A 25,914-nucleotide genomic window follows, 5' to 3' on the forward strand; every position below is an offset into this window, starting at 1 on the left:
CAATAAACTTATCAAACAACAACGTAAGCATGTTTGTTTACTGCATCAGCTGGCAAATCGTTTGAATCCCTGGTTACTCTTCCTCACTACGACAAAATGATAGATGATTTTGTTGTAAATAAACTTCTACCTTGGTTCTCCGTTGTATAGAATATCAGGGTCAAAACAGCTGCTTTTGTTTCATAATGTCGAAGCCAAGATGAGTATTGTAAATGAAATATTGTATCATTGTAGTTCGATAAAACACTTCGGGAATAGTTCTCCGGCTGCAGACGAATTTTCATGGAGAATTGAATAATGGATACACATTACACTGTCTGCCCTTCAGATTATACAAGATGTCATATCGCTCGAATTCATATATTTCTCTGTGTTTGTCATGAGAAATGGTACCAATATGCAGTGTGTGAATTGACTTACTTTCACGACATTTCTTAATATAGCTGGAGTAAGGAAGGTTTACCTTGGACAGCTGGGCCCAGCTCATCACTGCGTTTCTCACTCTCAGTCGGTGATTCGGTAACAAATAACCATGTGGGGAGGAAGTGGACGTGCTTTTCATTTTATATCCTCGTTGTAGCCCGGGCTACATTTGAAGTCTCGGAAAAGGTATGGAATAATGTATTACATTGTTAACAATTTGGAGGAAGGAGGTATAGAGGGTGTGCTGTCAACAGTGTTTGAAAAGAATATATGAATAGTCAAATATTTTGTTTGGTGTATCATTAATGGGGGTCAGGATTTTAGTTCAACAAGCTTTTGCCCATATTATGTAGTAAGAGCTGGTGTGGAAATTTGATTTTTATTTATTTATCGGTATTTTTTGTATTTGCAGAGTTGTAATGACAGGTATTGTACGGTAGTACTGTATAGTTAATAGGATTACATGTATTATTTAATTCATGTTGAGCCTGAACTGTGATTTCCCTGTATCTAAGGGTTAAAAATTGTCCAAACACTTTAAAAGTAGTGCTTTATTCTTCCAATCACTAGAGAACTGTATCCACCTAAGGAGTAGCCTGCCATCATCTGAGGAGTATTGGATAGTAATGTACAGTGACTTTCTCAGCCATCAGCAGTGACAGAGAGGGGAGCAGAGGCAGTAGGAACAATGACTGAATAGGGGCCTGAGAAGCAAATGGGAAGAAATTAAAATGAGAGATGTACTTTGACTGGAAAAACTTGCAAGTAGACAATAATAGCAAATATAGCACTGCAATATGAGGGAAGTGAAGTACCATAGCATCAAGAAGGGGAAAATAAGCTGATAGGGCCCAGGGATTAGAGAGAGAAATATAGTACAGTAAGCCTTTGGAATGACACCTTTTTCAGATTTTGTTTGAGATACTGTAGGATATTTGACATAGTTAAAAAGAAAATGTGTATTAAAGTTCCATTGCTACCAGTGCAGTTTATTTGATAATTTTCCTCAGTTTTCAGTGGTAGTTGTATGAGATTACTTAAAACAGCATATGTGAGAGAGGTGGGGTGGGAAAAAGAGACTGGGGATGAGGTGAAGATAGGTGGGGAGGGTATGTTAATGAACACAGTGTGAGCTGAAGTGAGGGGAGGGTGAAATGAAGGTGATTTAATTGAATCTGTCGCCTCCAGGATGACTTCTAGCAATAGATAGACTGTTGTATGTGAAAAGTTGTGATATTTCAGAAAACATTCCCTTTGTACAGTAAGGGCTGCCACAACCTTAACCCTTTTAGGCTGTGGATGTCTTATTCTATCTATCTCCTGATGATTTTATTCACCCTAAGACAAACATGGAAGCAATTTGTTTATGGCCACCCCTATGGGATTAAGGCATCTCACCTTATAGATAGACAGACTTTTCTTTTTAAACCCCTTCAGTACAGGACACCTTTCTTAAATTATGTAAAATCATCTGGTAGCAGCCAGTTAAACTAAAAAGGACATCATTCAGTTTACAAGGGTTAATCAAGGCCTCAGAGAAACCAGCAAGATGGGTCACGATGACAAGAAGCGGCTGGACCATGTTGGGTTTGACCTGCTGTTTTTCAAGCGGCTGTGGCGCATCACACGGATCATCTTCCCCGGCATCACCTCCCTACCCACTACACTCTTCTTCCTCCTCCTCATACTCTGCTTCCTTGGTAAGTATTGTATTATTTGGACTCTCCCTTTTATTTTTTATTTTTTTTTCAGTCTTTGTTTCATGTAGGTAAGCATAATTTCAGTTTCTGTTCTTGCTTGCATTGTATATTCTTCTCACCTTGTCTACCACTGTCCCTGATATTCTTCCTCTTAGCAATGTCACATAAATAAGGACAGTACTATTTAATTCAATTTTCATTTTTACTTGTTGGTTTTTGCCCCTCACCTTGTCTCTTCATAGTGGTCTTACTCCATTCATGCCACTTAAATAGGTACAGTACTTAGTAATACTTCCCCAGTAATACCTCCCCCTACTGGACTTTTTAGGGGGAAAACCAAGTTGGATAAACAAAGTATCCTAACATAAGTGACTTCACATTGTAATTGTATTAACAATATTATGAATATATTATATATAGTAGTAGGTGGGGGCACTCACCATCCACTCACTCAGTGTAGTGCTGCTTTAGGTGTCTGGCCTTTCCTCTCTTCCTTTCTTCCATTTATGTCTTTTCTTCATTCTTTTCTCTTTCTTCTGCCTATGAGTGACTTTACACTCCCTCCTCTGTTTTTCTTTCCTTCATTCTTTCATCTTCCTTCTTCCTATTGGTGACTCTACACTGAGTGACAAACTAAATGGTTTCCAGTACACCAGGAAACCACTCACTATGCCGGGTGGTAACCATATGACCATATTATGGCACCTGGTGGTTTAGTGGGTAATTACGGTACTCTGGTCAGATTGAGCCTGTGTAGGTTTATATCCAAGAGGTGATCGGGGTTTATTGCTCACATAATGCCATTCAGGGATGAGTGAGGCTGGTCACTCATCTTAAATGTCAGGATCAACTTGCTTAGCCCTGGGTTCCTATGCTCCTTATGGGGTGACATAGGATTGGGTGATGGATGGATATTACATAATTGTGATGTTTCTCATTTTTATTTTGATGCTGTGTTGCCTCATTTTCCTCCTACTCTTCTCCCCACTTCCCCCATACTCTCTTACTCCATCACCTCCATTACTGTCTTTCCTCTTTCACTGTTTGTAGTCTTTTCCTCCTGATCTTACTCTCTTCCCTCATCCTTCCTAGTTTCTTCCCTTTCCCTTTCTTTTGTACCATCTTCATCTCACTATCTCTCTCTCTCTCCCTCTCTTGTCTGTTATGGTTTTTGTTTTATTTTACTCTTTTATTTAATTATTCATTTCTCTTTCCTCAGTGAATACTCTTTCATTTTTGTCTCTTATTCTATCCTCTCCATCTTCTCTTGCCATTATCCCACTCCCTTTCCTCATGTACTCAATATCCCCTCCATCTTACTTTTCCTCTTCCTTCCTGCTTTTCCCTCAGCTTTTTCCCATTTAACTCATGCCCCCCTCTCTCCCCTTTCCATCTCCCTCATACTTTTCACCCTGTCTTCCTTCTCCTACTCCATCCTTACTGTTATCACTGCCTTTCTTCTCCCTCTCCTCTCTTACTCTCCTCATGCTTTCCCCTTACTCTCTGCCCTCTGCCCTCTGCCCTCTGCCCTCCTCTTATGTTTGTCTGCTGAGTCTGCCTCTTCACCATCCTCCTATCAGCAGCTTAAGACATGATGGAACAGCGTGATATTGTGTAATGCTGTGCCAAACTGATGAGTGAGGATGATGATGGTGTTAATGATAATGATTGTAATATCTCCCATCTGTTATATATCATGGACATAAACAGCTCTCAATGCTTTAAATAGATCTAGAGACTCAGCTTTATGCACTGATAGCTGGTGGATTATCTGTTATCATTTCACACAGTCTAGAATCATATCAGACACTAAAGAAATGCGTGGAAATTTTTAGTGTTGTCTGGGAGATGACAGTGTTCGTGGAGGTAGCATCAGTTGTTAGATATACTGTAAAGGTTCACCTCCCACTGTCTTTTATAAAATTATCACCCTTGTAGCTTAGCATTCTCATACCCAGCCATCAGCCTTGAGCAGCAGATATGTGACCATGCATAAATTATGGTTGTTTCTTTTTTGATGTTTGTAGTTCTTGCCTTTTAGTTTGCAACTGTTTGTGGATTTTCTGTATTTTCACAAGCTCTTGATTTATGTTGTGTCTGCTTTCTTACTTCATTTATCATCTAGCTGTCTTGATTTTCATTTCTTGGCTATGAAACTTTATTTAGAATTAGGGGTCAGCTGTTTTCATATATCTTGCAGTGTAATGCCTTTAACTCTCTATACATCTTATCTTCTTTCACCCCTTTCCCTTTCTACCTCCCTCCCTGATTGCTTCCATCACACTGTCACTGTTCTCACTCCTTTTCTTCTTTCATCTTTGTTTTTCTTTATCATCTCCATCATCACTCTTATCATCATCATCATCATTATTCTGATTTCTTTTTCCTGCCTTTCTTCCTTATCCCTGTCTTCAGTCTTTCTTCCCTTCAATCAGAGAATTTCAGAAGCTTGAATGATGTGTGGCTTGTAACACTGAATGCCTTGTTGATTGGTTTTCCTTTATATTTTTCTTCTCACCCATTAATTGATGAGCAGTAGGATTAGAATGATGATGATGATGATGATAAATGTTGACAATGATGATGATGAAGATATTGATAATGATGATGTTGGCAATAGTGATGATGATAATGTTGGCAGTGAAGATATTGATGATGATGATAAGTAGTTCAAATGCATTGCCTTCTTATCTTTTCCTTCCATCAGGTTTCATGCTTCTGTCTTAACGGCATTATTAAGCACAGGGCCATACAAATTATATTATATGATGACCTTGAAACCACTTGTCATCACTTGGTTCAACAGAGTTTGGAGTGGTTTGAGATAGTTTATCAGTTAGTCCAGGGAACCTATCACAAGATCTTGGACCGTAGTACATTCTTAATTAGAAAACTTTCTTGTAGGCTACAGATTTTTAGTTGTACTGATGTTATTATTATTTTTTTTTCTGTATATTTTGCTTTTAGTTTTTTATTCTTTAGGAGGCCCCTATTTTTTCTTCTCTCTTAGCCAGTAGTTTGTTGGTTAAAGGCACCAGTCCAAGTGAGTCATGTGCCTTGTGTTTATAGGTTCAGAATTGCATAAGACAGTCAGAGGTTTTTCAGTCATGCAGTATTACCAAGGCTGCAAGTTGGATATCACACCTGTAGAGAAAATGTTCCAAACTATATAGATGAACATGGCAACTAAGAGCCATATGACATCTGCCTTTACTTTTACCATCCTTCCCAAAAGGAGAATGGTAGTCTGCAAAAGGTCAGCTTAAACCTGCAGTCCATTGAGTTCACATTTTCACATTTCAGATGAGCCTAGGGCCACAGCAGCAACATAGCATATGTATGTGTATAGTATTCAGTTATGCAGAAAAGTAATATATCTGACAAATTAGAGTAGGGTTGGGAAATTAAGATAACTATAGGGCATTGAATGTAATGAATTTTGGATTTTATGACATTTTTCCTCCCTAGTTAATCTTTTACATAAAAGGCTTACTGTATATTGGTGCTGGAGAGGGGCACCTCACATGTTTGCACCAAAAGAACTGGGAGGCTGTGCCGTATGGTTATACAAACATCTCTAATTTCCCTCCTTATCTCCTGAAAGATGACCGGACTGCAAGAGAAGGGCAGCTCCAGCCTACAGTCCACAAGGTTATGTCCATGTGAGCCTGGGGTCACTACATCAACAACAACAACTTTGTGTTACTTGTATATGTTTAATTTATTCATTTTCTGTGTCCTGTCTCCAGAGCAGTTCCTGGCATATCAGATGGGCCTGGTGCCAAGTGGATACTACTCTGTGTTTAATAACCAGGATATTGATGGGTTCTTGGTGCACACCCTCAAGACTTGTGGCATCATCATTGCCATTGCTAGTGTGAGTATCATGGACATGGTAATCATTACTTCAGTTCTCAAAAGAAGTTCAATAGAGCAAAATAATGATGGATTCTGTGTGTCTCAGGTGATCACAGTGGAGAACAATGTCGTTTGTTGTCTGTACATGTCATGGCTACTGATACTTTGCCAAACTTTACTTCTCTTCACGTAATCCAACCCCTTCCACATAATCCAACACATTCTTTCCACATAATCCAGCTCCCTTTTTCCACATAATCCAGCTCACTTCTTCCACATAATCCAGCTCACTTCTTCCACATAATCCAGCTCCCTTCTTCCACATAAGTCAGCTCCCTTCTTCCACATGATTCAGTTCCCATCCTCCATACAATTCAGCTCTCATCTTCCACATAATTCAGCTCCCTTCTTCCTCATAATTCAGCTCCCTTCCACATGATTCAGCTTCCTTCTTCCACATAATCAGCTTCCATCTTCCACATAATCCAGCTCCCATCTTCTACATAATCCAACTCCCTTCTTCCTCAGACGATCACAGTAAAGTTATATGTGGACCGTTGTCTGTACATCTCATGGCGACAGATGCTTTGCCGGGGGCTGCACAGGCTCTACTTCTCCGGCATAAACTATTACACCCTCAACATCTTGGAGAACACCGTTGACAATCCGTGAGTCATTCTGTCTTGCAAACTAATGAGTCACTGTGTGTAATGCAAACGTGCAAGTCACCCTCTCATACAGACCTGTGAGCAGTAGAGATATGATGATGATGATGATGATGATGCACTGTAAAGGGCATGTGTTGCAGAGACCAGAGGATGACGCAGGATGTTGACAAGCTCTGTGACACTCTGTCCACCATTACTGTGAAGGTCATTATCGCACCGTTCCTCATTGGCTACTACACCTACAAAACCTATGTTGGGTGAGTCAACTCTTCACCTTCAACTCGGTTAACCATGCCTGCCTCCTTCCTTCCTTCCTTCCTTCCTTCCTTCCTTCCATTTTTCAGAACACTCCAGAGTTTTCTTTTGAGGGTCCCCGTTAGACTCCATTTTTTTCCATATATTTAGATCAATAAGTACCAGTTAATATACACATTTTGCTTTCATAGAGAAAAATACATATTTATCTTAAAAAAAAAAAAAAAAATGCTTAAACTTTACACACTGAACTGCTAAGTCTAGCCTGACCTCCCATGCTCCCTGCATGTTCTGCCCTGTGTATTCCTATCCAGTGTGGCACATACACTCTTCTTACTTTAACTTTTTTTTTTTTTTTTTTTTTAATGCAAAGAAGAAGGAACCAAAGGCCTAATATAGCCATCTCTCCATCTTGTATGTTTAATTGTAACAGTAGATTAATACTAGATTATGATGCTAGCCATGAAGACATGTTATGGAAAGGATGTAGGGCCCTAGCATTATCTTGTTCTGCCATTGAGCTATGTGAAATATACTGCAAATGGAAAAAAAAATCTGGGCCAAGTTAAGATGAAAGTATTTACTGTATTATATACCTATCTGTAAGTTTCATACCTTATTTACTAAGCTTTTATAAACTTAGCCTAATTAGGCAAAATTTTTCAAAAAATGTTTGAGCTGAACATTTAGAAAATACCATTCTAAAGTACACGGAAATACACAAATAGTCATCTTAGGAATACAATACCTACTTTTATTTTGAGGGTGGTAAATGTATTATGCTATAGAATATAGATATAGACTTACATTAGAATTCATCCACTGTGCCTAGGGCAGATTTACAGTTTTCACTGATACAGTACTATTTAACTATAGTCACGGCGCGTGACTCTGAGGTTGTTATTATTGTGCCCTAGCAACCTATCATTCAGAAATACGTCTGATTTCGTGTTAATGTGAGACGCATGTGACTTGTGAATAATATGTCCATGTATAATAATATCTGTGTACTGTATAATATATTCGTGTATAATGATATGATTCGTGTGTAATATGATACGAAATCGGATGCAATTGTGAATGGTAGGTTGCCAGGGTATGATAATGACAACCTCAGAGTCGGGCACCATGACTATAGTTGTCTTTCTGAAATGGAAGGGGTACTGTAGTAAAAAAAAAATCATAGCAAACTACATTGTTGTGCTTGCAAATACAAATGCCAAGAACACCTGTGCAGCTTTCATCATCATGCTGTGGCAGTAAATTGATATACAAGGTATAGCAAATTCTGCCACTTTGCAGCAAAAATAGTGGTATCACTGTCCAGAGGGTCTCTGAGACCAGAGGTAGTGAATACCACTTTTCATGTTTAGTGACCCAGCCAGCACTGAGTGGGATGACAGGACAGCTGTAGAGTTGAAGAAAATGAGGAAAGAGTAGTGGAATAATGCTTTATGGTTGTTTCACCTATGAGTCTCATATATGCTGTAATGGGTATAAAGAGTAATTTTATTTACTCTTTGTGACTTATTACCCCTATTATCATGTGATCTCAGTGTACTTGTTAAGTGAAGTTAATATTACCATACTTGTGTTCTTTCCACAGAACTGGATGGCTGGGTGTGACAAGTGTTTATTTGTTCTTCATTGTTGGTACAGTGGCCAACAAGCTCGTTATGTCACCCATCGTTCGGTTTGTGGTCAAGCAAGAACGCTGTGAGGGAGACTTTAGGTTAGTTTTGTGTTGCATATGATTTGTCATTTGTGAGAATGTTTCCTTTGAGCTTCATTTTAATGGATGTGGAAAAGTTGTGATTACAGTATTTGTAATTCATCCCTGACTTAGAGTATAATGAGGACTCTCTGTACTGAAAATCCTCATCAGTACTGCTTAATGTTATGTCGTTTTATTGCTTTTGAACCCACAGTAGAGTAGAAATTGTTTGTACAGAATCTACATCCCCCCCCCCCACAGTGGAGGAATATGGAAAGTCCTTATCAAACATTGCCTTACATTATGACCTTTTTACTGTTAAACCTGTTAAAAATTTGAATTGCTGCCTCTATAGCCGATCTGCCAATTGCCACCAGTTTGTAGTACCATTTGTATGAAAGTGTCGAGATGTATTGAAAGACAACCCTGACTAATCTCTCTATTGCCAGATGCCTTAATCTGTTAAAGGGTAATAAAAACTGGTTGTACTTTTCTTTCAGTTAGTCATGTGATTTCTATTGAGTTGTATTCTTGTTGGCAGGGGAAACTTCATAGTACTTCTTTTTTAGTAATTTTCTTTGCTTATTTCTTCTTGACATTGGCTTATATGCTACTTATGTCATTCTAATATTAACATAATTTGTATCAGTAACATATATGAGTATAATAGGGTGCAAGGCAGTGAATAAAGTGATAAGAAAGATGTGCAGAATTGATAAGAAAGAAGTACCCCAGATTCTCACATGTCTGTACCAAAAATAATGTATGGACATTAATGGGTGTCAGGTTCCGTCACATGCGAGTGCGGGTGGATGCTGAGAGCATAGCATTCAATGTGTCTGGATCCACCGAGGCAACCACCATTAATTCCAGTTTGGGCATGCTTCTTAAGGCACAGCAGACTCTCTACAACAGACAGGTAGGTCCTGTGTCGCAGTTACGATGTGTGAAGATTTAAGTGGTTTATGGAGGGAGGACTTACTTTTAGTGTTCTACCGTATTACAGTAAACCCCAATTATCCGGCGTAATTCAGCCAAGCCCTACGCCAAATATTACATCCAGTTCAGTATTCAGCACTGAGCTGGATATTGCAGTACAGTATTATTCATCTCCACTCTCTATTCTAAAAACTTTTCCATAAGTTAAAGATGAAAAGTAAGCATAATATACAATGAAGTAATGATAAAATACAGTAATACAGTGCCAGCTGGCTACCATTTACAAGCCAGTTGATACACCTTGATGCCGGATAGTGCATAGAACTGCCGGTTACGTCCCGTTTTGGTGCAGGATATTAGACAATTTCACCAGATATTGCATTAATAGAGCTGAGCCAGCAGCGCTGGATATTGCAGATAGGGTGAATGAGCCATAGAGTGTGCAGCAGGCCCTAGTTAAGAAGTAGTTGCTGTGTCTTCTGTTTTAGTGCCACCCTTTAGGAATGGGTATTTGTCTGTCTGCCCGTTTATCTCTATCTGTCTGTCCTTCTATGCTCATGTCACTCTGTCTGTCTCTACTATATCTGTCTTCTGACTATCTAGTACATTCCTTCTAACCAGTTTGTTTACCAGAGCTGTCATATTTGCCCTACTACCCTATTTACAGATTCCGTTAAATCTGGTCCGCTATTGCACGGACTACCTAGGTTCCATCGTGTCCTACCTAGCCATCGCCATCCCAATTTTTTCCAATGAGTTTGGACCAGATGATGACATTCCTGCTCTTGTTAGTCAGGTGAGGCCATTGAATGAAGAACTAATTTTCTCATCAGCTTAGGAGGCATTCTAACACATCTTCCTTGGTGATTTATTTTACATTTTACTAGTCATCATGATCATCATCATCAACTGCTATGATTAAGTGATTTTGGATAGGGGAATCGGGGGGACACTTAACCCTGCCAGAAACCCTGGTTATATGGTTACCACCCAGTGTAGTAAATGGTTTCCTGGGTTCAGGAAACCATTTGGCTTGTCACTCAAGTGTGGAAATCATATAGCATCTCTACATTGAATGAGCAGATGATGGGCGCCCCCATCCGCCACTGGTACATCTCGGTATTCTTTTGTATTGTGTTTACTGGTATTTCTTTTCACAGTACAGATAGTTTTAGAATATGATATATAATTGAATAGTAATTTACCATATCAAGAAATAACGAATAAGGAAGAGGTGTTGAAGAGCCTCCCAAGGTAACAAAAATATGATCTAAGGTTGTGTGCCTTCTTCACCATAACTTGGCTCAAATCCTTGTCCCTTTGCAGCTTGACCCATGCAGCTCTCTGGCAGAAAAAGACAATGCTATGGCTCTGCATCCTTTACATTGCACTTCTTAGTCATTAGCTCTGTATTCTAGTGTTAATCTATCATTAGAACTCAACAGTCAAGATGGATGGATGACAGTTTTTGGCCAGGATAGAGTAAATGCAATATGATATGTCATCTCATTTCCTTCCTTTCCTCCATCCCCTCAGTGTATCAAAAACTTTAAATTGTATAACATCAAGTATGAAAACATACAGGCAGTTTGAAGAGGGAATTATTCATGAGCAGTGAATTATTGAAAGGAATGCGAGATTATAACTGTACAGTTCAGCTTGAGGTGCTCTATGCCAAGTGCCTTACATTCTGAAAGCCCTCTACACTTATGCTTATAGGTGAAGTATTGGGTAGGAACAGATGAATATGACAGTGACAGAAAGTGATCTTTCTTGGTTGTAGTGATCAGTTGCTCCTCAGGACCCATAAAACACAGACTGAACATGTATAGCAGATCTGCCCACCCAGGTCAGGTGTGTGCAACCCAGTGGCTACAATACATACATACATACATACATATATGCTTCCAATATTTATAGATTTTAATGCATTGAAAAGACTTTATTACAGTTGTGAAGTTGACCTCCTCCTCTTCATTCAAAATTTAGTTTTAATAACATTCATTCATTCATTTATCATCCAGTCCTACATTGCCCCATGAGGAGCATATAAAGTTTTAATAACACAGCATGTTTTCAGTAATTAGAGGAGGAAAAAATATGTTTGACAAGACACCAGTTAGCTGAGATACTGAAGGCAGGAGTGAAGCAATATCTTCTTATTAGATCTGCCTACACAATGTCTTATATTTCTTATAGAGTTTTACCAATGTTAATTTGTTTCTTATAGCCCCAAGGCTTAACCATCAGTGACTTGGTATTTGTTTTGAAATTTTTTTAAAATTACATCTGGTCACTCTCACCAACTGGACTGAATACCCTAGCCCTGCACCCCCCTTCCCCCCATTCCTGATGGGATGGTACTGGATTGGATAATGGATGTTTTTTGACCCCTATGTGCTGGCATTGTTTTGATGTGGCTGCCCTCTCACCACGGGTGTATTTCCCAAAATAACATGTTTTCAGACATTCATATCTGGGAAAGTATAGCAGTTAGGGAAGCAAATTAAAGACCATATTAATCAACAACTCTTCTTCTTGCGTTGTAAAAGCATCCCCAGGTCTGCAGGTGGTCGCATCGATGAGTAAAGACATGAAGAAGATGAGTAATTTTGGCGCTCAAAGCAGGATGTACCAGTATTTGTGCATGTGTGTGTAGACCCGACTTTGGCTTTCTTTCAGCGTGATGACTTCTTCACTACTAGATAAACTGGACACTCTGGCGTCCAAGGTATGCCCTATGGCACTATCACTGAGCCCTTTCCTAGTATCCTTGGAAAGAGGCTTGGCAGGGCTGGATGAGGCAAGGGGTCTGCATGAGGCAGGAACAGAATCGGATGAGAAGTTTCAGAAAGTATTGTTCTACACGTGGCAGTCACAGAGACGACTGAGGTATGCTTGCGTGAGGTGCTTGGGGTCTCTCCCTAACCTTTGTCGCTAAGATCAAATGGTGGCCGGTTCAGACAATGGCGGGAATACATTAGTGGCTCCTCTTGTCACCCGGCAGTCCCTGTCCAACCATTTTGCCAAGGCATATTCCACTTCCCAGCACAGGGGCTAAAGCAAAATATAAAATAATTAGGCATTGTACAGGTAACCAGTACACCCTGTTTTGTTTACATAATAGTAAGTAATGTTGTTGGTATTACAGTATGCATTCATATGCATATACCTGGTGAGTGTGCTTACCTCACTGGTGGACCTGGGGAGTCAGGTGGTACATCTTTCTGGCGTGACTCACCGTGTGGCCCAACTGATTGAAGCCCTGGTGGCATTGAGTCAGTCATGGCAACTCTCAGAAATACAAGTAAGCATATTTACATCAGAGCACCCAAATATTTCTGTGGGGCACTGCTCTGGACACCCTGGTAATAGTTCTACTTTAGTGCATTGCAAAGATTATAAACAGTTCATATTGTAAGTAACCTAGTTTGACATCATTTATTTTTGATGCGTCCTTTGGAAGTTAAGGAAAAAATGTATGTTAAATTTCTCTTCATATCTATGAAGTTTATTTGTCAGTGTTACCCAGTTTACAGTAACAGTTGTGTGCAAAAAGTTGTGAAATTTTAGAACTTGTCTCTTGTTTTTAATGAGAACTGAATATATCTGTGTTGTGGTTGCAGGCATCATCATCATTCAGTAGCTTAGCACCCAATGTACGTCGACGCCAAGGGGATGAATACTGCCCATCAGATTCCAGGTGAGTTACAATTACCCTCCCTCCTCTCTCATCCCTTTCCCTCCCTTCCATCCCCTACCCTACCTTTTCCTTCACTTCCCTTCCCTTTTTGTCTCTTTCCTTTGTTCCCCTTCCCTTCCCTTCCCTTCCCATCCCATCTCTTTCCCCAGTTCCCCTTCCCATCTCTTTCCTCAGTTCCCCTTCCCTTCCCTTCTGTTCCTTCCCAGTTCTGTCCCATTCTGTCATTGCTTTAACCCACACATATACATACACACACTTTCATGAATGTACACCTAAAGAGAATGTTATGTGTATATATATCAATTTTTAGGTCAGTATGTGCCATATTTTTGTTGCTATATTTTCCTGAAGTTTTGTATTTTTCAAGGCAACTGCTGGAGGATGAGAATGGTGAGCCAGAGGTTGTGGTAACTGAAGGTGACGACACCATAATTCCCATTGCCTTCATCCTCCGCCATGTCACCGTCACCCCTCCTGGCGCTACAACACCACTAGTCAACAGTGAGTTAGTCACACTATCCACCAGTTGTCTGTGTGTTTAGGAATGTAGGGTTTAGGGGCTAGATTACCCAATCTAGACATTTGATGCAAAAGTGGCCACTCATTTTCCCCACATTGGCATTATGTAAACAATAAACTCCAACCTTGCCTCATATTTCAGCTCTTTAGCCCAAATTCCATTGAGGTGTCTTAACCCACCAGTTGTTCATTTCTTCTTAATATGGATACCTTCCAATCTAGTATTCTAAATGGTTTTCCAGGTCATATCTGGTTTATTATTCCAGCAAACTCCAGGGATTTTATTCAGCTGGGAATGAGTCTTAGTATTCTTAGAGTTTTAGCACTGTTCCAGTTAACCCTTTCAGTGTAGGGACAAGTCTTTATTACTTTACTCTCTTGTTAGGGATATGTCCACAGTATTATTGTTTTCCAGCTATTGCTACATTATTATATTCTGCTTCTCTTCCTCCTCCTATCAGACATAAGCCTGGAGGTGGTACGTGGGAACAACCTACTAATCATGGGTCCCAGCTCATCGGGTAAGTCCAGCCTGCTGCGTGTGATGCGGGGTCTATGGCCAGCTGCTGAGGGAACCGTGGCGTACAACCTGCCACCGGGACCAACCTCTGTCATATTCCTACCACAGAAGCCCCTGCTCACCACTGGATCACTCCTACACCAGGTTTGTTACTCTTATTGGGATTAATTGAATCCAGGATAAGATTTTTTTTTTTTTTTTTTTTTTTTTTTTTTTTTTGTGCTCGACTCTGGGCATAGGCTTCTCAGCCTGCTCACAAGGCCCAGTAGTCCTCCTATATATCGTACATCTCTACAGGTCACCACTTCGGCGCTAACACCCACCGTCCATATTGAATACATGCTAGGGCTGTCTCATACAGGACTGGTGTATTGGTATTAGCGGGGGTATTTTTACGACATGTCGGCGGGTCTTCTGGTAGATCGGTAAAGTCTGCCGTAATGAAATTCAAATCCTTAAACTGTTCCCTGCCCCAGCGGAGATTTGAACCTGGGTCCGGTAGGACCGCAAGCCACCTCTCTACCGATTGAGCCACCGCCTCCCCCAACATGCTTCAAGTGTGATCACCTTAACCTTTTCCCATGCAGTAGATTTGCCTAGCACTTTCTGTTCAGGGTACTGCCAGATGTGGAAAACCCCGAGTCAAATTAATGTCTCAGCACCTTTTGAGGTATTGGACACATTAAAGACTTTACTCTGCTTACCATCAGATAGTTTTATTAAATAGACTGACTGAAACCACTACCGGTAGTAGATAAAGAATTTGTATCATCTTATGCTTCAGTTTTTAGACCTGTATCGATCTCACCTTAGCTATGAGTATCAATGAACCTATACTCTCAAGGAAGTTAATGTAGGGTTTGCTGTTATTACAGTATTTATTTATTTATTTTTTATTGTGTATGTTTTTGTTACTGTCAATAGATGATCAGCATGAATGATCAGCTCATCCTGTTATTTAATATGAAACTAGATTAGGGTCTGAAATGCTGTCCCCACACCGCAACACGTACTCACCTCATGGGCCTCCCTCATACAACACAGGCAGTCCTTCAACATAACCTCTGACAGTGCCTGGCTGAAGCGGTTGGTTTCCTGCAGTACTCTGAATTCACATCCAAATGAGTCTTGGATCAAAAGAACAAAAACAAAGAGGGTTATGATGATGGTGGTGATGATGATGGCAAGGACAAGAACAATGATGGTGGTAATGATGACAAAGAAAGGACAGTGATTATGATAAGGACAAGGACAGTAATATTGATAATAAGTGTGATAATAACATTGTGGGTTACCTTGTGCACAGATTATGTACCCGCTTCGTCCAGACCCAAACCATCCTCCAGACAGCGATGCGCTCAATGGTGTGATCTCACTTCTGCATACCACACACATGACACCCCTTCTCTCCCGTGCTGGCGGACTCCTCACTGACCCACAGTGGGATTGGTATGTGGAATGGTCATCAGGACCTCCTGTATTCTGTTTAGCTCGGGAGGTCTCATAATTTGTTTCCCTCAGTGATGTGTTTTACTTAGTTGATTCCAATGACATGTGTATTTATTGTTTTGTAGAATTTTTAATCATGGCATCTCTAGGTGATTTTATTTATATTAGGTTGGACTTTTTAAAACCAGATGGGCCGATTAAAGCCTTAATGAAGTCGCCTCAGTATGATAAGCCTTTTCTGACGTGAATAAAATAGTGTGTTAGCGCTCAGAATGTACTATAAAAGATGTAACCCAGATTTAATGGTTAATGATTTGGCTGTGGTGACTTTTAGGTGAATCCATTGACAGAGAGATAGACTGAGGAAGACATGGGATGAGGTGGTGTGTGCTGACCTTGGATCTAGAGGTATTTCGGTACTAGAGAGTTGGCACAGAATAGGGGAATGTTGAGAACTGCAATCAGATGAACATGTCTGACCCATGCTGCATGGAAAAATAGACATAACACTGAAAATCATGATGATAATGATGATGGTGATGATGTTACCCTTTTGTCCAACATCATTTTGTTCACCAGGTATGACACATTGTCCCCTGGTGAGATGCAGCGTCTGTGTCTGCTGCGTGTGCTCTTCCACCGGCCTCAGTACGCACTGCTGGATGAGGCCACCAGTGCTCTGAGCCTGGATGTAGAGGAGGAACTGTACCGTGCGTGTGTGGCTTGTGGTGTCACCCTGGTCAGTGTCGGACACCGCACTTCACTCCTGCCACACCACCACACACTCCTCACACTCGACAGTGCTGGAGGTTGGACCGTGGAACCCATACCCAGGGAAAACACGGGTGATCAGGGCAAAGCTGGCAGTTCTAGTGTCTCTGGTACCTCTGACAGTAGTTCCCATCAGGACACTTGCAGATTATGATATGCTCTTGCTAACAGTTTATTTGCAACATGAGTGGAGGACCTGAATTTTTCATGGTACCTCTTCAATTTGGGTATCAGTAGCATTCCCATAGCACTCTTAGGCACCTCTTTTACATCTGACCTCTTTTTATTTCCCCTTCTTGATACTGTTGCACCTGAAACCCACTTGCACCTGCTTGCTTACTTTCCATGTCCATTGACTCTGTATTTCTGTTTTGTCAAGGAGTCAGATATTCTGTTTACTACAGGTAAGTTAAATTCTTGCAGTGAATTGCAGCACTTTCACTGTAGTCTTAATTTCTGTCATACTTTACAAACTTTCTTCCAATAATACAGTGTACAGTATTCTGTACACTGTATACTTGAACAGTTGCCTCAGGATATTCTGTCCTCTTGTGATATCTCTTATATACATATGGCAAGCGACAGTATAAGTGAATGAATGAATGGACATGCTCATATTTGTATTTTGTATTGTATGTAACCATCATACACTTCTTTAGCACTGTTGCCTTTGCAGGTACAGTATGCCAAAAATAACAGGTGGGGAGAGGAATACTTTGAAGCAACTGTGCTTGCATGTTAACTGCATTTATACAGAAAGGGTCAGTGACAGTGGATGGGTATGCATAAAAGTGAGCTTGTTTTGTAAAGACTGTTTCACAGGGCACCCTAATTTACCCTTTAAAAGAGATCTTGCTAATCTGTATCCATGTAAAAGGAACAGCACTACTAACCTGTTCAGTCTGGTGACATGTTTTTATCATATCCTTCTTAACACTAGATTATTTTACTCAGCATTTTTTTTTTTTTTTTTTTTTCCAACTCTAATACTGAGGGGGTTAAATCAGTGGTAAAATGTTGAGAGAATAATAATCTGTAATGTCGCTTGTCAGCAGTCATTAAGAATAATTTTAAATAACTATTTATTATTATTATTTTTTTAATAATTTGGTTTTATTTTTTTGTCCTCATAACATATATATGATAAGTGTATGTGTTAATTATTGGTATGCACTTGTTTTATTTCTTGTAGTAAGGAGTAAATCCACTTTGTATGACAGTTTCATTATGATTTTGCAATTGAGTAAATATGCAAAATAGCCAGTTTTAAAACTTGATGCCTAGACTATCAATAAAGTGTGTGATTTGATGCAGAAAAAAATGTCCTGGGTATGCATTTTTAATGCTGGGGTAGTACACATTGCATTAGTGTTGTGTAAATAAAAATCACGTGATATGTGATTGTTTGATCAGTTGTTTTTAAGAACCCCGGGATGAATTTGGCTTACACTGCAGGTCCATGAGATATTAAAGAGTGTATTTTATCCTTTTCACTACATGAGGTTTCCTCCAAGCTGAATATAATTTTCTGGAGTTGTTGTGGCTTTAGGATTATCTGAATGTGAATCTGGTGGAATTCAGGTTGAAGTTACCCATCTCCTGCAGTCCACTATCCTCCTTTCAGGGGATAGAGAGGGAGATGAGAGAATTGCATAGCCAGGCAGTATATTTCTAATTTGATGTGTGTAGATGGTGCTGTGGTGCTGACTAACAGTGAACTGGATCTTTACAGGACACTTTAAAGATTTGTTGATTTTTGTTGAGCAGTGATCAAGGGATAGCAGAATGCTAGAGGTAAAGGTGTGGTTACACTAAGTGGATGTGACTATGATGTTGAAAATAGTGTATATGAATCATGCTGAAGGTAGGAGGAGTTGTGGAAAATCAAGAAGATGGCTTGATATTGTAAGTTAATATTTGATATGGACACTGAGGAAGCCAAAGGATAGGAGTGAGTACATGTATCTTTCCTAAGGATATACAAGTGATAAGAGCTGCGACCTTTTACCTGTATATGTTGTGTGAGCTATTCAAAGGGAATTTTGGATGTTATATCTTGATCTTCAAAATAAGTCAGATCAAAATGATGCTATGCATTCAGTGAAGGAACTCCCTCCCCTTCCTTCTGCCCATAGGTGACTCAACATTGAGTGACAAGCCAAATGGTTTCTTGTAACCCAGGAAACAGTTTATTACACTGGGTGGTAACCATATAACCAAATTATGCCGCCTGGTAGTTTAGTGAGTAATTAAGACGCTCCAGTCGGATTGAACCTGTGTAGGTTTATATCCAAAGGGTGGTTGGGATTTATTGCTCACGTAATGCCACTCAGGGATGAGTGAGGCTGGTCACTCTCATCTTAAATGTCAGGACCAACTTGCCTAGCCCTGGGCTCCTACGCTTATCATGGGGCAACGTAGGATTGGGTGATGGATGGTGGATGGATGGAGTATCTTAACCAAATGTTAAAACCATTTAAGTACTGTGCTTCCCAGCAGGTGCTGGAACTTTGGGAAAAGAAAATCTCAGATGCATAATATGACAGCAGTGTGAGAGTGTCAGCATGGATATTGTATACTTGTGACTAAGTTTCCTACCTAAGAATGATGAATGTGTGGCTAGTTACCAAGTGTATTGCCATTCATCACTCGTGTATCTGCCAGGGTGATGATGGCCAGCCATATACTGCTCTTATATCTTATGTTTAGAGATATTGCAGCTGTGTCAGAATAAGAGTATAAAGGCAGCAGTCCATGCAGAAGAAGACTTAAGCAAGGTTTGTTGGGTGATTGATATAAGCAGAGTATAATAGTTCCATATTATTACCTAGTACTGTATTATTCACTATTACAAATATGTTCCACTGATGATATATATTTTTATGTGACTAGAGAAGGCTTCTTGTAAATGTATAACAGAATCAAACATTGTTGGCTGTGATTCATGATGCAGACAAGTTTGGCATTTATTGTTGTTGTGGCCTCAGGCTCATTTGAATATGAACATGGTTGACTACTGGCTAAATTTGCCCTTCCATTTTCCACAATTCTCCATTTAGTGGACAGGAAGGGAGTTGAGGGATGTTTTTCGTATACAAATGTCCAAACCTATGCACTGAACAGGTGTGGTTATGAATTCCTCAATGGGTTATTGAAGGGTGTTCATAGACTTATAGCTTTATGGTTAGTGTTCAGGTGACTATAATGTGTTAAATCTCACATAAGATCACTGAATGTTCCCTTATGTGAAGTATTATAATGACAGTACAGCAGGGGCTCACCTATCCTTGTATTAATGGAAACCTGTATGCACAGTTAACCTTAACTTTAGCCCATTAAGCTGATTACATCTTTTTAATTTTATTCTTCAAATCTCCTGACAATTGTATTCAGCATAGGATAGAAATTTTGGACTGGAGGGTTTATAAATAAATAGCCTCAAGAAACCTTTTTAGTGTGAGAGGCCTTTCTCAGTTAAATAAAATTGTCCTGTAGCAGTGAAAATAAACTTAAAAGAATGTCACCTGGATTAATGGGGTCAAAGAATACCTACATGAACAGGTAACTTTAAAGGTCCAGGGATGGGATGGAGAGGCATATGATTGAGGGTGGTGCGAATAGGAGGGAGGGTATCCTAATGGCCAAGAGAGGGTTATATGGAGGTGATTTGTTCATGACTACCCCCTCCAGAATTAAGATGTCTGGCTATAAAGAATGATAGACTATAACGACAAGACTTTGTGGTGTTGCTTTACAGTGTAATAACCACTGTAAGTAAAGCAAGAAATCCAGCTTAACAGATTTTTTCCTTTTCTTTAAGGAATATTAAATTGAGGATGTGTTTATATATTTAAAATTTACCAGTCTCTGCTTATCTTACTTTGTTGTCAAGCTTGACCTAACAAACTGATATCGCAGTGCATACTTAAATGGAGGGTTGGGGTGGTTATACCATGAGGTACTTAAATTTGCCGTTGCACATAGTGATATGGATAAGTAGAAATATTTACTGTGCTGGTGTCACAGATGGTTTGCACAGAATTGTACTGCTTATAAACATTCTCATACAGTACAAGACTGAATAAAGCATAGGTGTAATACAGGAAATAATATTGTGAGTTGCAATTAAATGTAGTTTTCATAATGTGAAGGTTAAAAAATTGTAATAGTAATAAGATTTTTATCACCAATTTTAAACTTGAGATGTTAACCCCTTCGCCACAATGATGTACCGTTTATCAGTTTACACTGTCATTAGGCACATTTACTGTATTCAGCGTAGGAGAGGCATTTCGAACTGCTGGAGTTTGATATAAAAGGCCTGTTTAAAGTTAAGCCATTAAATAGGTATAAAAAAATATATCATCAGTTGCTCGAAGGGGTTAATTGTAATTGCTTCACCACACCTCCCTTAGAGTGATTATTGCTGTAAGCTTTATTTGGATAAGGGGATTATGTAAATTCTTATGTCTTGACCAGTATCTTTTGTTGACATATGATTGCATAATGAACAGTGCCATTCGTTAATCCATGAACAAATAAGTTTTAGGACATTTTCTGGTAATCTTATACAGTGTATAATGCTTATTGTTGAAACACTGGCTTTATATGTATTTAAGGATAAATATTTTAGTATTTTAATATTAATATCAGAGCTGTTTTTAAACCATAAAATAGAAAAGATATGTTTTATTGTAACTTTATGTGCATGTCTTCATAATTTGCCGAGCACAATTTTCAGCTTTGCTTTTTTAAATGACATAAGGGTTGTGCTCAATATGGGGCAATAAATGGTTGGATGGATGAGAAAGTGGGCCTTGATAGTACATACAGAACATACTTTTATATACTGCACTCAATTAATAAGCATGTAGCATCCTGTGTACTTGATTTGACCTGCTTTGTCCCTTTTTGCATTCCTTTCTTCCTTGCCCTTTGTTTTCCCTCTCCCCTATACTCTTTCAATTTTCATTGTCATTTTTTTTTTTTTTCCACTCTGTTTTTGAATGACACAGAGTCCCCAGATTTTACCAGTATCTTATCATTTCTGATCAGCCTTAATACTCACTCTTGCTTAACTTTCTCCTGCAAGGGATTTAATCTGCTTAACTTTTGAGGTGCTTTGTTATTTGGGGGAAAGAATGTGTGTTGGAGGTGAGGCTGGAGCTACCTCAATAGCAAGGGTAAGGAGTGGTTGGAAGGAGTTCAGGTAGTTGTTGCCTCAAGCAACTTGAGAGAGAGCCCCTCTATGCTCAGGGGTCCTTGTATGCAGCATGTTAGGTAGCGAGACTTGGGCAGTGAAAGAGGATATTCATAGTCTCAAATGTACAGAAATGAGAAGAATCAGATGACAGTGTAATGTGTCCTTAAGTGACGGGCCTGGGGGGATTAGGATTGTGACTGAGGAGTTGAGAGGAAAGATGGAACTTGAATGTATTGTGATGAGAAGGGGTAGACTGAGATGGTTTGGACATGTGGATATGATGGAAGATGGCTACTGCATGTATAGGCTAGCAGGTATGAGCACTGAGGCTAAACGTTGCAAGAGACACACTGAAAGATGGGATGAAGTCATACTGTAACTTCAGGGATAAGGGTCTGAAAAAAAGACAGGCTGAAGATGGGATGAGGCCACAGTGAAACTTCAGGGATAAGGGACTGGGCAGAGATGTTGCTAGAGTTTGAGCAGTATGAAGTGCTGCCATTTTGTGACCATGGCCAACACATGCAAGCATGTTGCAGCTTTTATAAATGACTGAGTGAACAAACGAACTTCTTGCTCAATTTAGTCTGTTCAATCTCACCCAAGCTTCTCAGTGCACTAATACTACCACTCTTCCCTCATCTTCGCCTTACGACTTCTTTCTGGGTAATAAAACACTCCAGAAAGACACACTTTTTACTAATTAAAAAAAATAAAATAAAAAATAAATATGAACCATCACCTCTACAACAAGGAATGTATTCTTTATAAAACTAGCTATGCTCCAGCAATGTACAATTTGTGAATTTCCATCTAAAAACATTATCAGAGTCTTCAAGGCTGGCACTGTTCTGACATGACTTTGTAATCTTCAATCCAATGACATACTGTATAATTTATTCTTGTTATTTCCTGATGAATATACAGTACTGTATAAACATTATGAACTGGCTTGGTTAGATGCAACCTTCATCACTTTCACTAATAGAAGTATCTTCCCAAGTTGAATAACATAAGCCTGTAGTAGCAAGAATAATTAAAATAAAAAATCATCAAATAAACGTGATCAAGGTCTAGTCCATCATGCTAAACGTAGGTTGGTGTATTACTTGGGTTTGTCACATGGAAGATAAAGGACATATAAATCTCTCTAAGAGGTTCATCACAGTATAAACAGTGCAGACAGACTGCACCGGAAGACACAGTCCATTCCAAATAAAAATTACATTTGGCCACAACTTGCACTCTTCCACACCTGCCTATCCCCCCCCACTCTGATTCCATCACCTATATCTATAACTGTAATATGAAATGAACTATATTTAAATAAGAACCGGAGTTAAGGCCCGTCCAGACGATCGAGCAATGCCCGCGGGCACAAGCGAGCAGTTTGCCTGTTGACGGGCTCACCGCTTGTGCCCGCGGGCAAATGCGTAAATTGCCCGTGGCAATTTACACATTTGCCCGCGGGCACAAGCGGTGAGCCCGTCAACAGGCAAACTGCTCGCTTGTGCCCGCGGGCATTGCTCGATCGTCTGGACGGGACTTTAGGGAGTAGGGGCAGGTGTGTGATACGAGTCGTGGTTGAGTGTAATTATAATTTGGAAGGGATTATACACACATTTGCAAGTAATGAGAGTCAGTCATAACATGGTGTATCAACACAGGACAGCAATGGAGCACATTCAGATTTCTAACTTTCCTTGGGTTTTACATCACAATTGTTAGATGACTGATGGTCTATGCCACTGGCAAGAGTAAACATATCTGCTTAAAAAACAGTTCAGCATTCAATACGTCCCATAATTTATCATCAAACTGCAGCAGTATCCAGCACAGTCCATAAATACAGTACACTGATTGGTCCACTAAAATCCACCAATTTCCATACTAAATACAGTCATGCATTACCACAGACCTGATGAATCTTGTTACATCATTGCATTTTGTCCATGTATAATGATGAGATTCCCTTAAATCCGTCCAGTAGTCTCTCAAAATAGTAATGTCAAAAGTGATCTGGTCTGAGGGTGATAACTTAATATATACCTGTTGCTGAACCAAAATACTGTAGTGCTATTATAGATGGGATGTAATGCCATGATGACCCTCGCAAACATGATTGGCTGACTAAGCATAGGCACAGCTGTACGTGATATTCACCGAGAAGTAAGTACTGACAACAAAGCTCTTAACCCTTTCACTATGTGATGTCTTTCATAATCTGGATAAAATAATTTTTCTGTAGCAAGAATAAAATACAAAATATCATATTGAAAGGGTTAATAAACACTGCTTTTAATACTTGCACAAAGAGGTATCTTCCTCAAGAACAGCTGAATTCTCCTACACATGATCATTTGAAATGTTAAATGTTCTCATTACTCTTTAACAATATTTGAACTGCAAAACAACCTATTCTCTTCAGGAGTGGACTGAGGTAGTACTGCTCAGGAAAATTAGTAATATTTTTTCTCAAGCCATTTTATCATATATCCTTTCCACCATCAGGCAGCAGCAGGAGTATCTGAAGTGTAATACTGAATGGATTAGTGTACAGCATGTTTGTTCTAACCTTACAAAGATATCTAACTTTCCAGCTTAGCTGATGACCAATTTAATTTATAACCAAGGAAACTCTTTTCTACCTCATAGCTAACTAATGCTCATCGAGTTTTATGCAACTGCAACTCAGATTTAAGTCATGATAGTGGCACCACTTTATCACGTGAAAACAAAATGGCTCTAGTACTGTAACAGTCTGTCAGGAACTGATTCACTGTAGGTTTCACTACCCATCAAATGAGTAATGGCTGTGAATTATCTGTCCAGCTACACAAATCATTAGAACAACAATAAAAAAATTTCTGGAATACCTGTATACATGTAACAGTTTTCAGAGAGCTTTATGGATACAGCATAATGCTTAACTTGAATGCCCAAACACCATGACAAGATAGTACATGTACAGTGTCAGTCAGAACCATCACATTAGTCTACACTGCACAAATAAACATACTCACATGCATACACTGATTTACATAATGTTACTATTAAGAAAAAAAAAAAAAAAAAAAAAAAATCCATGTATTCCCTAACAAGGTGATGGGGCTTGTGGGTATGCTATCATGGTCCAAAACATTTAAGGGTAGGTGACCAACCTACACCCAAGGTGGCATTACATGCGTGAGAAACCTTCCATTCAAACGGTCATATAGAGTACCCGACCTTCAGCCCAACTGGTTCCTCGAACCATTACACCACCAGGCATCTATTTGTGTATATTCTGCAGCTGTGATCAATACGTATATGGAGATCTGACCTTTTTCATATCCCTCCCTAACTTCATTCAGTACACAACTACCAATACAGTGTATTTACAGTCTTCAACATGGCTCCATTACATGAATATTTACAAATGCATTCACATGCAACTATATAAATGGTCTAGTAATTTTTTTACAAAAATAGATATTGTTTTACAAAAGGTCTTGTAAATAATGAATTCAGATGATTAGTGACATTTTATGATGTGTCACAGAATCTCAATTCTCAATCAATCACATTCACCACGACTTAAAAAGATGGTGAGGAGATAACCTTCTGAGAGTTGCTATGGGCTCCTGAGTTCTCTTTCCCTGTTCCAATCATAAGTAAAAGTAACTTCGATTCATACCACTGATATGAAATAATCTGCTGGATCAACACTCCCCAGAAGTAAATTTCTTTTCTCATGGCAACTTACAGCACACATTAATACACTGATAGTAACCTATGCTACTGGTTACATCACATAAATCAGGCCTGTAACATAAATTCCATTTTTATCACCAGTATATATCAAGTAAATGATCCTCTAAGGTACGCAGGTATACAGTTGTGCTTTGTGGCTTGAAATCTGTCGAAAATCTTTCAATACTGTATAACAGTTGGAGTGATGTGGCATGAATATACATACTGTTCTGGGAAGAAATGGTGGGGTTCAGATCATGATGCTTTATGTACCACAGTACTGAAGTATGTTTACAAAGTCTCTTTACTTTCCATGAAACATTTCATGAACAGAGTAATAAGCAAAATGTCTAGGACTGTAAAGGTAAATTATTATTTTCTTATGGGGCTCCATACTGCCTAGTCTGTTCAGGAATACAACTAGTCACTGTTAATCACTGTACTTTCATACAAAAAGTAT

At 39.3% G+C, this 25,914-nt stretch overlaps 1 protein-coding gene across 1 annotated transcript; it reads left to right on the top strand.

Annotated features, from left to right (window-relative positions):
• The first annotated feature begins 1,972 nt into the window (after nucleotides 1-1,972).
• LOC145410166 (lysosomal cobalamin transporter ABCD4-like) lies at nucleotides 1,973-16,673 on the top strand. The gene is made up of 13 exons (XM_080280363.1): nucleotides 1,973-2,123; nucleotides 5,873-6,000; nucleotides 6,510-6,649; nucleotides 6,790-6,906; nucleotides 8,511-8,636; nucleotides 9,405-9,537; nucleotides 10,225-10,353; nucleotides 12,709-12,864; nucleotides 13,184-13,260; nucleotides 13,628-13,761; nucleotides 14,241-14,443; nucleotides 15,606-15,748; nucleotides 16,328-16,673. Exons 1-13 carry the CDS (start codon nucleotides 1,973-1,975, stop codon nucleotides 16,671-16,673), a joined length of 1,983 nt encoding a protein of 660 aa, XP_080136489.1.
• Nucleotides 16,674-25,914: the final 9,241 nt, after the last annotated feature.

The sequence above is a fragment of the Coenobita brevimanus genome, chromosome 84 (genome assembly GCF_032717465.1).
Source record: "Coenobita brevimanus isolate Jiangsu-jjx chromosome 84, ASM3271746v2, whole genome shotgun sequence".
In the NCBI taxonomy this organism is placed as follows: Eukaryota; Metazoa; Arthropoda; class Malacostraca; order Decapoda; family Coenobitidae; genus Coenobita; species Coenobita brevimanus.

What these genes read in the sequence shown, in the direction of transcription:
- LOC145410166 (XM_080280363.1), top strand. Translation starts at nt 1,973, where the DNA reads ATGGGTCACGATGACAAGAAGCGGCTGGACCATGTTGGGTTTGACCTG. An exon ending in TTCCTGCTCTTGTTAGTCAG is followed by an intron (nt 10,354 to 12,708) that starts GTGAGGCCATTG and finishes TTGGTATTACAG; the next exon opens with TATGCATTCATATGCATATA. An exon ending in TACTGCCCATCAGATTCCAG is followed by an intron (nt 13,261 to 13,627) that starts GTGAGTTACAAT and finishes GTATTTTTCAAG; the next exon opens with GCAACTGCTGGAGGATGAGA.